The following is an 11,906-nucleotide window of genomic DNA, read 5'->3' as shown; positions in this document are numbered from 1 at the left end:
GATGCACAATACACATGGTAATTCTGTACAGCCTTTCTTTCACTGACATATGGAGCAAAATTCTGGGAAATATGTTTGTGTTCACCCTGCGTCGTCGTTGAAAAACTTTCTGAAGAACGCCCCCTCATTTTCTACTAAATTCTAATCAATGCAATCCTAACCAAATGTAACCTAACCACTATTCTGCAGTTCATTATTCTTTCAAATAGGAATAACTAAAAGTAGGTTTCTCATCGGTGGGGTAGTTATAAAATTTACTGAACAAATTTAAAAAAGCTATATATTCATTCTCACGTCAAATTTTAAAATTAAATTCATACAAGGCTGTAGGTCAAATGCAGGAAAATAGGATTAGAATACTTCAGTAATTGTTTTCACGTGACGTGGATGTGATGGGCTGAAGAGTTTTTATGATCACGGATTTTTATGACTTTGTAGAAAAGTCTAGTTGCTGTCACAAGAAATTTCAGAACTTACTAATTTCTTAATGCAAAATATAAATAATCGATAGTTTAATTTATAACTTCACTATTTACTGTAAGCAAAATAAGACTGAATAAATATTGTGCCTGCTGTAAACTTCCAAACCAATGTGAAGTACCGGTACATTGGTGCGAATGTATAACAACAACAAGGAGTAAAGCATGGAATAGAGGTTAATCTGATCTGTATCTATTTTGTAAAGGAAGTTCAAAAACACCTTACAGACAGGGCGTAGCATCTGAAAAGTCACCGTCCACCTAATGCATTTAGACAGCAGTGAATGCTTGCAAAGCTAGCTTACAGCACAAATGCGCTAATAATAAGTTTGCTTCCAACTGTGCCAGTGGAGCCATTTCTAAGCCAATCTGGGAAACTCACCTTCACTTTTTCAGGAAGTAGTGTTCGTATGACCTTTTCATCAGGCACATCCTTCCTGCTTTTACCCTGTCTAGTCCTGTTAGAACTGCAAAGATTTATTTCCAGAGATCCTCCTCTCATCCATCTATTCCAATGAATACAGTACTAACCAATCCAGTTTCTAGTCAGATATCAGTCCTAACATCCCAGGAATCAGTATTCAATATAACTAACATTCAGTGCAACGTTTTGAACCTCTGTTCAATGCCTTATTCCTCGACCTTGATCTTCAAACCAATAACTACAGTAGGCTTTGCGCCCATGCTTTAGCTATCAAACCCATAACACATTTTTTATATTCACAGTATATTCTTCCTCGTCCAGTTTTAGAATACAAGCATAGTGTACACAACACAGAAACTGCCACAAGCAATTTAGTAATTTATTCATTTCTTAACACAAATTGAAACTGTTCGTTAGCTGCTTTGCAATTTATATTATTTGCTGTCAGCAAAAAGAAAACGGTTTTAATAATCGCTTTGAAGTTCCAAATGAATTTCAGGTACTTCTTTCATTGAGCTCAATTCTTTACAACAACGAGGCCAAAAACACAGAGGAGTGATAAGGCAGATCTGTATTTATGTCACAAAGAAAAGTCAAAGCGCCTCATAGGTAAACAATCTGAAATCGCATCATTGTTCTAATGCAGTGCTTTTGGCAGCGAATGTTTGCAAAATTATGTCTCACACTGATTTATAAATAATTAGAAGTTTTCTTGCAATGATGCGGGTCGTGATATTTTCTTCCCAGACAGATGAAGAAACTCACTTGCATTTTTCGAGAATGTAGAGGCCAGGTGATATTTTACATTGACCGTAAATGAAAATGGTGTTGTTGGTTATTGTCTCAACCAATTGAGTGTGCAACGTTCCTGCAGCACAGGTCCTGCAACTGAATTTTACTCTGTACGTAAAATTCGCGACGGGCGCAGTAAAGTACGATTCATTGCCTTCCAAACAGTACTACTGAGTACTTTGCGAAAGTTAACACTGTGTGAGAGAAAAAAAAGAGCAGACTTGAGAGGGAGTGAAGAGGTAATGTTGTTGCATGAGAGGTTGCAGAAACAAAAATGCTTTCATTCTACAAACTGCTAAGGATTACTTGTACGTGCATGGGTTGATAAAGTTATTGCTTTCTGGAACATAAAAAACACGTGGAAGGAGAGGATCTCCTACTGACCAGACGAATGTGACCTGCATCAAGCTGTTAAATTGAATACCCAGAAATCTGTTCTGTTATTTGTTTACCACGACCTGCCTTTCAAATATGTTGAAAGAAAACGAAGACCAATTACCATTTGAAACAGGTCTGTACGTGCATACTTGATGTGTAAACAGGAAACCCACAAGCAATCTTAAAAATGGTTCTATAGTTTCCACTGAGGCATATGCTTAAACGCACAACCGCAAATGTGTATTTCATCTTATGATGCACCAAAATACAGGTTAAACAGTAAGAAAAAAGCAAATCAGTGTGATTCTCACGGTGTGAACTTCATCCGCAGCCAATGAATATTATAACTGTCTGTGCTCTGTTTCGGCTTCTGCCAGGTTAGATTTTCTTACTTTTAGCCTCTTGGGTACTTCCAGGGTAGGATCAAAGGGAAATGTTACTCAAAGGGGAATATTACATGACAGTTTTCTGTAATATCAATAGTATATTGAAGAATTGCATTACTTAGACCAAATTACATTGCTCGTGAATATTCCGTGACAAAAAGGAAACTCAGGATTCCAGTTATTCTTCCTGGCCAATTTCCTACGAAAATGTTTAGAATAACTTTCACAATATTTATGCAACTGTTGTTTGCAGATTCTTCCTATGCTTAAATTTATTGATCGCTTTTACTAGATGGAATCATTAATTGCATTGTAAAAATCTTGAATTGTTTTTTCTTTCTTTCTTTTCTTTCTTTCTTTCTTTCTTTCTTTCTTTCTTTCTTTCTTTCTTTCTTTCTTTCTTTCTTTCTTTCTTTCTTTCTTTCTTTCTTTCTTTCTTTCTTTCTTTCTTTCTTTCTTTCTTTCTTTCTTTCTTTCTTTCTTTCTTTCTTTCTTTCTTTCTTTCTTTCTTTCTTTCTTTCTTTCTTTCTTTCTTTCTTTCTTTCTTTCTTTCTTTCTTTCTTTCTTTCTTTCTTTCTTTCTTTCTTTCTTTCTTTCTTTCTTTCTTTCTTTCTTTCTTTCTTTCTTTCTTTCTTTCTTTCTTTCTTTCTTTCTTTCTTTCTTTCTTTCTTTCTTTCTTTCTTTCTTTCTTTCTTTCTTTCTTTCTTTCTTTCTTTCTTTCTTTCTTTCTTTCTTTCTTTCTTTCTTTCTTTCTTTCTCCCTTTCTTTCTTTCTCCCTTTCTTTCTCCCTTTCTGTCATTTTGTTTCATTTATTTTTACTTCTTCTATTTAACACCCGGTAATTCCCACAATTATTCATGAGGATTGCTGATCACCAATGAAAATATCGTCTTTTCTTCATTTACAACATTCTATTAGCATGGAAAAGTTTTATTTTGTTGTGCCATCTCCTGTTTCCAGTTACTGCACTTCACAACACCCTCCTGCAGACTCCACGACTTCAGACCGTCTCTGTTGGAAGTACCATTAAGCTGAATTGCCACACAAGTTGGTATGTGAGTGGACACCTTCACTGGTATAAGCAGCAGCTGCGAGAAAATTTACAAAAGGTTTACTTAATAAACAAGAACTTCATTTCAGATGGAAGAAAGATTTCTGGAGGAATTAATAATGCTTTGACTATTTATACACTTGTGATTGATGATGTTCAAGTGAATGATTCGGGTCTATATTACTGTGCAGCGTGGACATTTTATGGAAGGCCCTTGGTATTCGGAAATGGATCAATCCTGCACGTTACAGGTCAGAGTTAAGACTGATTTATTAATTTTATGGTTGAAAAAAAAGTAATCCTATCTTACTTCCCAACTTACTCAGGCTCCTCCAACCATATTTCTCTTTTCTCCAACCCCAGATGGAATGAGTGAAATCAATGGAAGTTTCCTCTATCAGATAGGTAACTACAGTATTTATCAGTTTATGCTTTATGTTTAATGATAATAAGACTTTGTTGTTTGCAATAGAATAATTAGTATTCACATTTTCTTCCTTCCTTTGCAACCACACACGAACATTAACATTTTTAAGATCTCTACGTGCTACACTCATAAACTCTCTGGCCGAGTACCTCAATCTGTTTAAGGTGACTATTGTATAAACTAGAGACAGTCAGAACTTCTGTTGATAAGATTGGAAAAGAAAGTTCCATTTCCAGTTTGCTAATTTCCATGTTCATACCCACGAACAGTTGTCTGTTCTTTGTAAAATGTGCATCGTGGAAAGAAATAATTTAGCTCATTGGGGGAATGTCCGTTTTGTTATTCCACACAAGTCTCCTTCCAAACACTTTCTTGATAATCCCATCACAATGTCAGCACATACCTTCTCCCATGTCTGTTTAAGGAATCGCTGTATTGATCGTCCCATACCAGTTAATCATGCACGATCCCACCTCAGAATTTGTTTGAAGTTGAAGTCTACATATGCTAAACACTATCTGAGAACTAAACAATTATCTTTAACCACCCCCGCCCCGAAATCGGAATGATACGATGATATTGATCCCTTCTGCTTCAGAGGCGAAACATTTTTTTTCAATTCTGTTCAGTCAAATTGTTTCACAGATAAATGACTTCTGTCAGAACTTCAATATTTTGCTTTATTTCCGAGGTAATAAAAACATCAGACTTTCTGATTGTTTTTGATCGGCTAATCCGTGCATTTATTATGATTTATGTGACGTTGACAAGACTGACAAATCGGGAAGTTCAGAATCTTGAGTTGAATTTTTGCATCTCCGCAAATATTCTGTCAATCTTCAGTTACTTATTTGCGGACTTTTAATGTTGTCACTTTGTCTTCCCCAGAGCCTTGCCTTTTAATATTTTATGAAAGTTTGTTGGTGATGATTATTCTCATTATCTTTATTGCTGCTGCGGTATGGAGCTACAGGAAGCGGAATTTAAGGTAGGAATTTTGCATTGGTGCTATAAACCAGCATGTTCTACATTCCTGATTGTATATTATTGTGAACTTTGAATTCTTCCCGTTAATTAATCGTATCATTGTTTTTTAAAAAATATTTTTAAAATGGTTTTGCTTTTAGATCAGGCATCAGGATCACTGATAATGACTGCAGCGGTTCTCTACCATACGATCAAAAGCAGGAGGTAAATTCACAAAAAAGTTTATCTCAGTATATATGCTTCTGAAACAACATTTAAGAGAGTTAGTTAAGTGGCAAAACTGTATTAAGCTCTTTAATGCAAACATTATTAAATGGTACACGTGAAGTTATCTGGCAATAAAAACAATGATTTTAGTGGCAGTAATTATATGCAATTGCACAAAAAATCTCATTGAATGATGACAGAGTTGAACTATTTGCATTCTGAGTGCAAGTTGTACAGATTAAATAATTATTTCAGCCTGGAAATAGTCTGAGAAATGCTCTCGTGATGATGAATAGTTTGTTCAAAATATATCATTGGATGAAAAATGAGGCACTCCAGGGGTGTGTATAGAATTATGATGCGATAACACGTTAACATGAACGTGAAGTTCATATGTGACACAAATGGTGGAAACCCAGAAAAGTCTTTCTTTTATATATATATGTCTCCGCTGACTACATCTATGGGAAGGGCACCCAACTCTAGCTCTTCAAAAACCGCATTAGGACACTGGAGCTGGATGAACTTCGGATCATTTGCAGGTTATTGAGAGGAGTTACAAGGAGGTAGTCACACCTCAGTTAAAAGAAGAAGGTAGATGGGTTACTGTCAGGGTACCGAAAGGGAACTGGCAAGCAGAGCACGGATCCCCTATGGCCGTTGCCCTCAACAACAAGTACACCATTTTGGATACTGTTGGGGGAGGGGCGACTTACCAGGCGTAAGAATTGGGGCACAGGTCTCTGGCACAGAGTCTGTCCCTGTTGCTCAGGAGGGAAGGGAGAAAAGGAGCAGAGCATCACTCATTGCGGACTCCATAGTTAAGGGAAAGACAGGAGATTCAGTGCGAATGAGAGAGATTCACGGTTGGCATGTTGCTTCGCAGGTATCAGGGTTCGTGATGTTTCTGATCGTGTTTTCGGGATTCTTGAGAAAGAGGGAGTGCAGCCCCAAGTCTTGGTCCACATAGGCGCCAACGACATAGGTAGGGAGAGAGATATAAGGATTTAATGCAGACATTCAGGGAGCAAAAGTCGAACCTTACAGTTAGAACAAACAGAGTTATTATCTCTGATTTGTTGCCTGTGTCACGTGCTAGCGAAGTGAGGAATAGGGAGAGAGAGGAGTCGAACGCGTGGCTACAGGGATCATGCAGGAGGGAGTGTTTTGAGTTTCTGGATAATTGGAACTTCTCATATCCCCTCCTGGCTCTTCTTAGCTTTCTCTTTATGTCCTTTCTATCTAACTCGTAACTCTCAAGCGCCCTAATTGAGCCATCACATCTCATCCTAACATAAGCCTTCTTCTTCCTCTTGACAAGAGATGCAACTTCCTTAGTAGATCACAGCTCCCACGCTCGACAACTTCTTCCCTGCCTGACCGGTACTTATCAAGGGCCCGCAGTAGCTTCTCATAGATTAAGCTCCACATTTCAATTACACCCATCCGCTGCAGTTTCCTTCCCTGCCCTATGCATCCTAAATCTTGACTAATCGCATTGTAATTGCCTTTCCACCCCAGCTATAACTCTTGCCACGTGGCATATACCTATCTGTTTCTATCATTGAAGTAAACAAAACCGAATTGTGGTCACTATCACCAACGTGCTCACCTACCTCCAAATCTAACACCTGGCCGTGTTCATTACCCAGTACAAAATCTAATGTGGCCCTTGCTGGCCTGTCTACATACTGTGTCAGGAAACAGTCCTGCATACCTTAGACAAAAACTGACCCATTTAAAATATTTTAAATGTGATATTCCCTGTCAATATTTGGAAAGTTAAAGACCCCATAACAACTATCTTGTCACTCTCGCTCCTATCGAGGATCATCTTTGCTATCCTATCCTCTGCATCTCTAGAAGTATTTACAGGCCTCTGGAAAACTCCCAACAGGGTATCCTCTCGTTTCCTGTTTCGAATCTCAGTCCATACTATCTCAGTCAAGAAGTCCTCAAGCGTTCGTTCTGCAACCGTAATACTGTCCTTGACTAACAGTACCACACCACCCCCTCTTTTACCATTTTCTCGGTTCTTACTGAAACACCTAAATCTCCAAACCTGCAATAACCATTTCTGGCTCTGCTCTACTCATGTGTCTGAAATAGCCACAACATCGGAATCCCAGGTACCACACATGCCACAAGTTCACCCACCTTACTCCAAATGTTCCTGGCATTGAAGGAGACACACTCCAAACCAACGTCTTGCCAGCAAGGGCTTGCGAACTTGAAATCTTAGTTCTGACTTCACTACTCTGATCCTCCTGTATACTCGAACTACAGTTCTGGTTCCCATCCCCCTGCTGAATTAGCTTACATCCACTCCAAAAGCCAGGGAGGAGATTGCCGAGCCTTTGGCTTTGATCTTTATGTCATAACTGTCTATATGAATAGTGCCAGAAGACTGGCAGATAGCAAAAGCTTTTCCTTTGTTCAAGAAAGGGAAGACGGACAACCCTAGAAATTATGGACCCGTGAGCCTTACATTGGTTGAGGGTAAAGTGTTGGAAACGGTATAAAAGATAGATTTATAATCATCTAGAGGGGAATATGTTGATTAGGATTAGTCAACACGGTTTCGTGAAGGGTAGGTCGTGCCTCTCAACTTTATAGAGTTTTTTGAGAAGGTGACCAAACAGGTGGATGAGGGCAAAGCAGTTGACGTGGTGTATATGGATTTTAGTAAGCATTTTGATGAGGTTCCCCACCGTTACGCTATTACACAAATAACGGAGGCATGTGATTAAATGTGATTTAGTGTATTGTATCAGAAATTGGCTTTCTGAAAGAAAACAGAAGGTGGTCGGTATTGGAAAATATTTATCCTGGAGTTCAGTTACTAATGGGGTACCGCAAGGGTCTGTTCTGGGTCCACTGTTGTTTATCATTTATATAAATGACCCGGATGAGGGCATAGAAGGATGGGTTAATAAATTTGCGGATGATGCGGTGGCTTAGTGGTTAGCACTTCTGCTTGATAGCACCGGGGTCCCAGGTTTGATTCCAGACTCGAACGACTGTCTGTGTGGAGTTTGCACGTTTTCCCCGTGTCTGCATGGGTTTCCTCCGGGTGCTCTGATTTTCTCCCACAGTCCAAAGATGTGCAGGTCAGGTGAGTTGGCCATGCTAAATTGCCCAGAGTGTCAGGTACATTAGTCAGAGGGAAATGCGTCTCGGTGGGTTACTCTGTGGAGTGTCAATGTGTACTTGTTGGACTGAAGAGCCTGTTGCACACTGAACGTAATATAATCTAATCAGACACTAAGGATAGAGTTATGGATAGTAATGAAGTATGTTGTCTGTTACATAGAGACATAGACAAGCTGCAGAGCTGGACTGAGCAGTGGCAAATGGAGCTTAATGCGGAAAAGTATGAAGTAATTCACTTTGGAAGGAGTAACAGAACATCTAAATCTCCAAACCTGCAATAACCATTTCTGGCTCTGCTGTACTCATGTGTCTGAAATAGCCACAACATCGGAATCCCAGGTACCACACATGCCACAAGTTCACCCACCTTACTCCAAATGTTCCTGGCATTGAAGGAGACACACTCCAAATCAACGTCTTGCCAGCAAGTGCTTGCGAACTTGAAATCTTAGTTCTGACTTCACTACTCTGATCCTCCTGTATACTCGAATTACAGTTTTGGTTTCCACCCCCCTGCTGAATTAGCTTACATCCACTCCAAAAGCCTTAACGAATTCCACTCTTCCAGGATATTGGTACTCCTCTGGTTCAGGTGAAGCCCATCCTGTTTGTAAAGGTGCCACCTAATCCAGAAAGAGCCGGACAGGATGAAGGAAAACCCCAAGGCGTTGTACTGCTACATCAGGAATAAAAGAACGAAGAGTAAGATTAGGGCCAATCAACATAGTAGTGGAAAGTTGTGCGTGGAGTCAGAGGACTTGGGGAAGAGCTAAATGAATATTTTTCTTCAGCATTCACACGAGAAAAAAGATAACGTGGCCGAACAGTGTACTGAGATACAGACTACTAGACTAGATGGGATTGAAGTTCATAAGGAGGAGGTGTTAGGAATTCTGGAAAGTGTAAAAATACATAAATTCCCTGGGCCGGATAAGATTTATTCTAGGATCCTCTGGGAAGCCAGGGAGGAGATTGCCGAGCCTTTGGCTTTGATCTCTATGTCATAACTGTCTATATGAATAGTGCTAGAAGACTGGCAGATAGCAAAAGCTTTTCCTTTGTTCAAGAAAGGGAAGAGGGACAACCCTAGAAATTATGGACCCGTGAGCCTTACGTTGGTTGAGGGTAAAGTGTTGGAAACGGTATAAAAGATAGATTTATAATCATCTAGAGGGGAATATGTTGATTAGGATTAGTCAACATGGTTTCGTGAAGGGTAGTCGTGCCTCTCAACTTTATTGAGTTTTTTGAGAAGGTGACCAAACAGGTGGATGAGGGCAAATCGGTTGACGTGGTGTATATGGATTTCAGTAAGCCTTTTGATGAGGTTCCCCACCGTTACGCTATTACACAAAATACGGAGGCATGTGATTAAATGTGATTTAGTGTATTGTATCAGAAATTGGCTTTCTGAAAAAAAAACAGAAGGTGGTCGGTATTGGAAAATATTTATCCTGGAGTTCAGTTACTAATGGGGTACCGCAAGGGTCTGTTCTGGGTCCACTGTTGTTTGTCATTTATATAAATGACCCGGATGAGGGCATAGAAGGATGGGTGAATAAATTTGCGGATGATGCGGTGGCTTAGTGGTTAGCACTTCTGCTTGATAGCACCGGGGTCCCAGGTTTGATTCCAGACTCGAACGACTGTCTGTGTGGAGTTTGCACGTTTTCCCCGTGTCTGCATGGGTTTCCTCCGGGTGCTCTGATTTTCTCCCACAGTCCAAAGATGTGCAGGTCAGGTGAGTTGGCCATGCTAAATTGCCCAGAGTGTCAGGTACATTAGTCAGAGGGAAATGCGTCTCGGTGGGTTACTCTGTGGAGTGTCAATGTGTACTTGTTGGACTGAAGAGCCTGTTGCACACTGAACGTAATATAATCTAATCAGACACTAAGGATAGAGTTATGGATAGTAATGAAGTATGTTGTCTGTTACATAGAGACATAGACAAGCTGCAGAGCTGGACTGAGCAGTGGCAAATGGAGCTTAATGCGGAAAAGTATGAAGTAATTCACTTTGGAAGGAGTAACAGGAATACAGACCACTGGGCAAATTGTAAGATTCTTGGTAGTGTAGATGAGCAGAGACATGTTGGTGCCCAGGTGCATAGATACATGAAAGTTTCCACTTAGGTTGATAGGATTGTTAAGAAGGCATATGGTCTGTTAGCTTTTATTGGTAGAGGGATTGATTTTCGGAACTATGAGATCGTGCTCCAGCTGTCCAAAACTCTGGTGCTGCCACACTTGGAGTATTGCCTGCAGTTCTGCTCAACACATTGTAGGAAGAACGTGGAAGCTTTGGAAAGGGTTCAGATGAGATTTACTGGAATGTTGGCTGGTATGGAGGGACGGTCTTATGAGGAAAGACTGAGGGACTTGAGGCTATTCTCGGCAGGGGGAAGAAGCTTGAGAGGTGGCTTAATTCAGACATATAAGATAATCAGAGGGTGACACTGAGAGCCTTTATCCTCGGATGGCGATGGCTAGCACGAGGGGACATAGCTTTAAATTGAGGGGTGATAGATATAGGAGAGCTGTCAGAGGTAGTTTTCTTTTTATCCAGAGAGTAGTAGGGGCTTGGAACGCACTGCCTGCAACAGTAGTAGACTCGCCAACTTCAAGGGCATATAAGTAGTCATTTGATAGACATATGGACGAGAATGGAATAGTGTAGGCTCGGTGGGCTTCAGATTTTTTTCACAGTTTGGTGTAACATCGAGGGCCGGAGGGCATGTACTACGCTGTACTGTTCTATGTTCAATGCCTTTGTTTTATATAATTTTGGATACTCACATAGAAACCATTGTAGTTAACTATCAGCTATATAGGTCCAATTGTTGAATGGCGATGCACTACATGACAATGATTTCTGATTTATTCCACAGGGTCTCTATGCCCAGTTGGCGTTCACTGTAGATCAGACACTGTGATGGAACAGAAACAAGCATTCATCAATTCTTTTTTCTCACTCCATGGGACGCCAGTTAGAACTATTTGTTCACTAACAAGTACAAAAACATTTCCTTGGTTTTGCACCATGCCTGTTTGTTTTATGGATCGTTAGCATGAAGTCGGAAATTTCCTCCCAAAGAGCAACTGGCAGAATGAAGCCGCAAGAGAATAATGTTCCACCAAACGTAGATTTTACTATCACATGATACTGATTTTTAAAATAATGTATTAAAAATCCGAAGAGAGAATAATCTAACTACGACTGTCAACTTTATGTTTTTTTGTTTTTATTCTATAACTTACATAGGCGTCACTTTTAAGGGTGACTAATATGATGAACCATAATTTCTTTTTCTGCAGATTAAATTGTCTACCATGTTTAAATATAACAGATCTCGTCGTGATTGTACAATGAAAGTATCATTTATTGGGGGCGTTCAGCATTATTGAAACACAAGAGTAGCATTCGAAGGATTATAATTAATTTTTACGGCAAAATAGCCTGTGGGTATTGATAGGAAAATGTAGGTTCATGTATTCCCTTGTTTTTGCTAACTTCATTCTTTTGAAATCAATCATGTTATGGTGACTTCTCTGGAATTATCTTGGCAAGATTTTGGAGTGCATCTTTTAGATGCATTGCTGAAATTCTGCTACAATTATGAAGG

At 39.6% G+C, this 11,906-nt stretch overlaps 1 protein-coding gene across 2 annotated transcripts; it reads left to right on the top strand.

The window, feature by feature from the left end:
- Positions 1–1,970: 1,970 nt before the first annotated feature.
- LOC122552430 lies at positions 1,971–11,607 on the top strand. Of its 2 annotated transcripts, none has more exons than XM_043695161.1 (6): positions 1,971–2,206; positions 3,420–3,761; positions 3,874–3,915; positions 4,826–4,925; positions 5,065–5,128; positions 11,172–11,607. In XM_043695161.1, exons 1-6 carry the CDS (start codon positions 2,167–2,169, stop codon positions 11,214–11,216), a joined length of 633 nt encoding a protein of 210 aa, XP_043551096.1. In that variant the 5' UTR covers positions 1,971–2,166; the 3' UTR covers positions 11,217–11,607. The 2 variants fall into 2 exon arrangements, with proteins under 2 accessions (XP_043551096.1, XP_043551095.1); XM_043695160.1 differs by lacking the exon at positions 1,971–2,206 and adding an exon at positions 2,311–2,450.
- Positions 11,608–11,906: the final 299 nt, after the last annotated feature.

The sequence above is a fragment of the Chiloscyllium plagiosum genome, chromosome 8 (assembly GCF_004010195.1).
Source record: "Chiloscyllium plagiosum isolate BGI_BamShark_2017 chromosome 8, ASM401019v2, whole genome shotgun sequence".
NCBI classification, from domain to species: domain Eukaryota; kingdom Metazoa; phylum Chordata; class Chondrichthyes; order Orectolobiformes; family Hemiscylliidae; genus Chiloscyllium; species Chiloscyllium plagiosum.
Note: the sequence above shows the minus strand (reverse complement) of the source record. Positions and strands in the feature narration are given on the sequence as shown.

What these genes read in the sequence shown, in the direction of transcription:
- LOC122552430 (XM_043695160.1), top strand. Translation starts at nt 2,408, where the DNA reads ATGAATATTATAACTGTCTGTGCTCTGTTTCGGCTTCTGCCAG. An exon ending in AAGTTTCCTCTATCAGATAG is followed by an intron (nt 3,916 to 4,825) that starts GTAACTACAGTA and finishes TGTCTTCCCCAG; the next exon opens with AGCCTTGCCTTTTAATATTT. An exon ending in CATACGATCAAAAGCAGGAG is followed by an intron (nt 5,129 to 11,171) that starts GTAAATTCACAA and finishes TTTATTCCACAG; the next exon opens with GGTCTCTATGCCCAGTTGGC.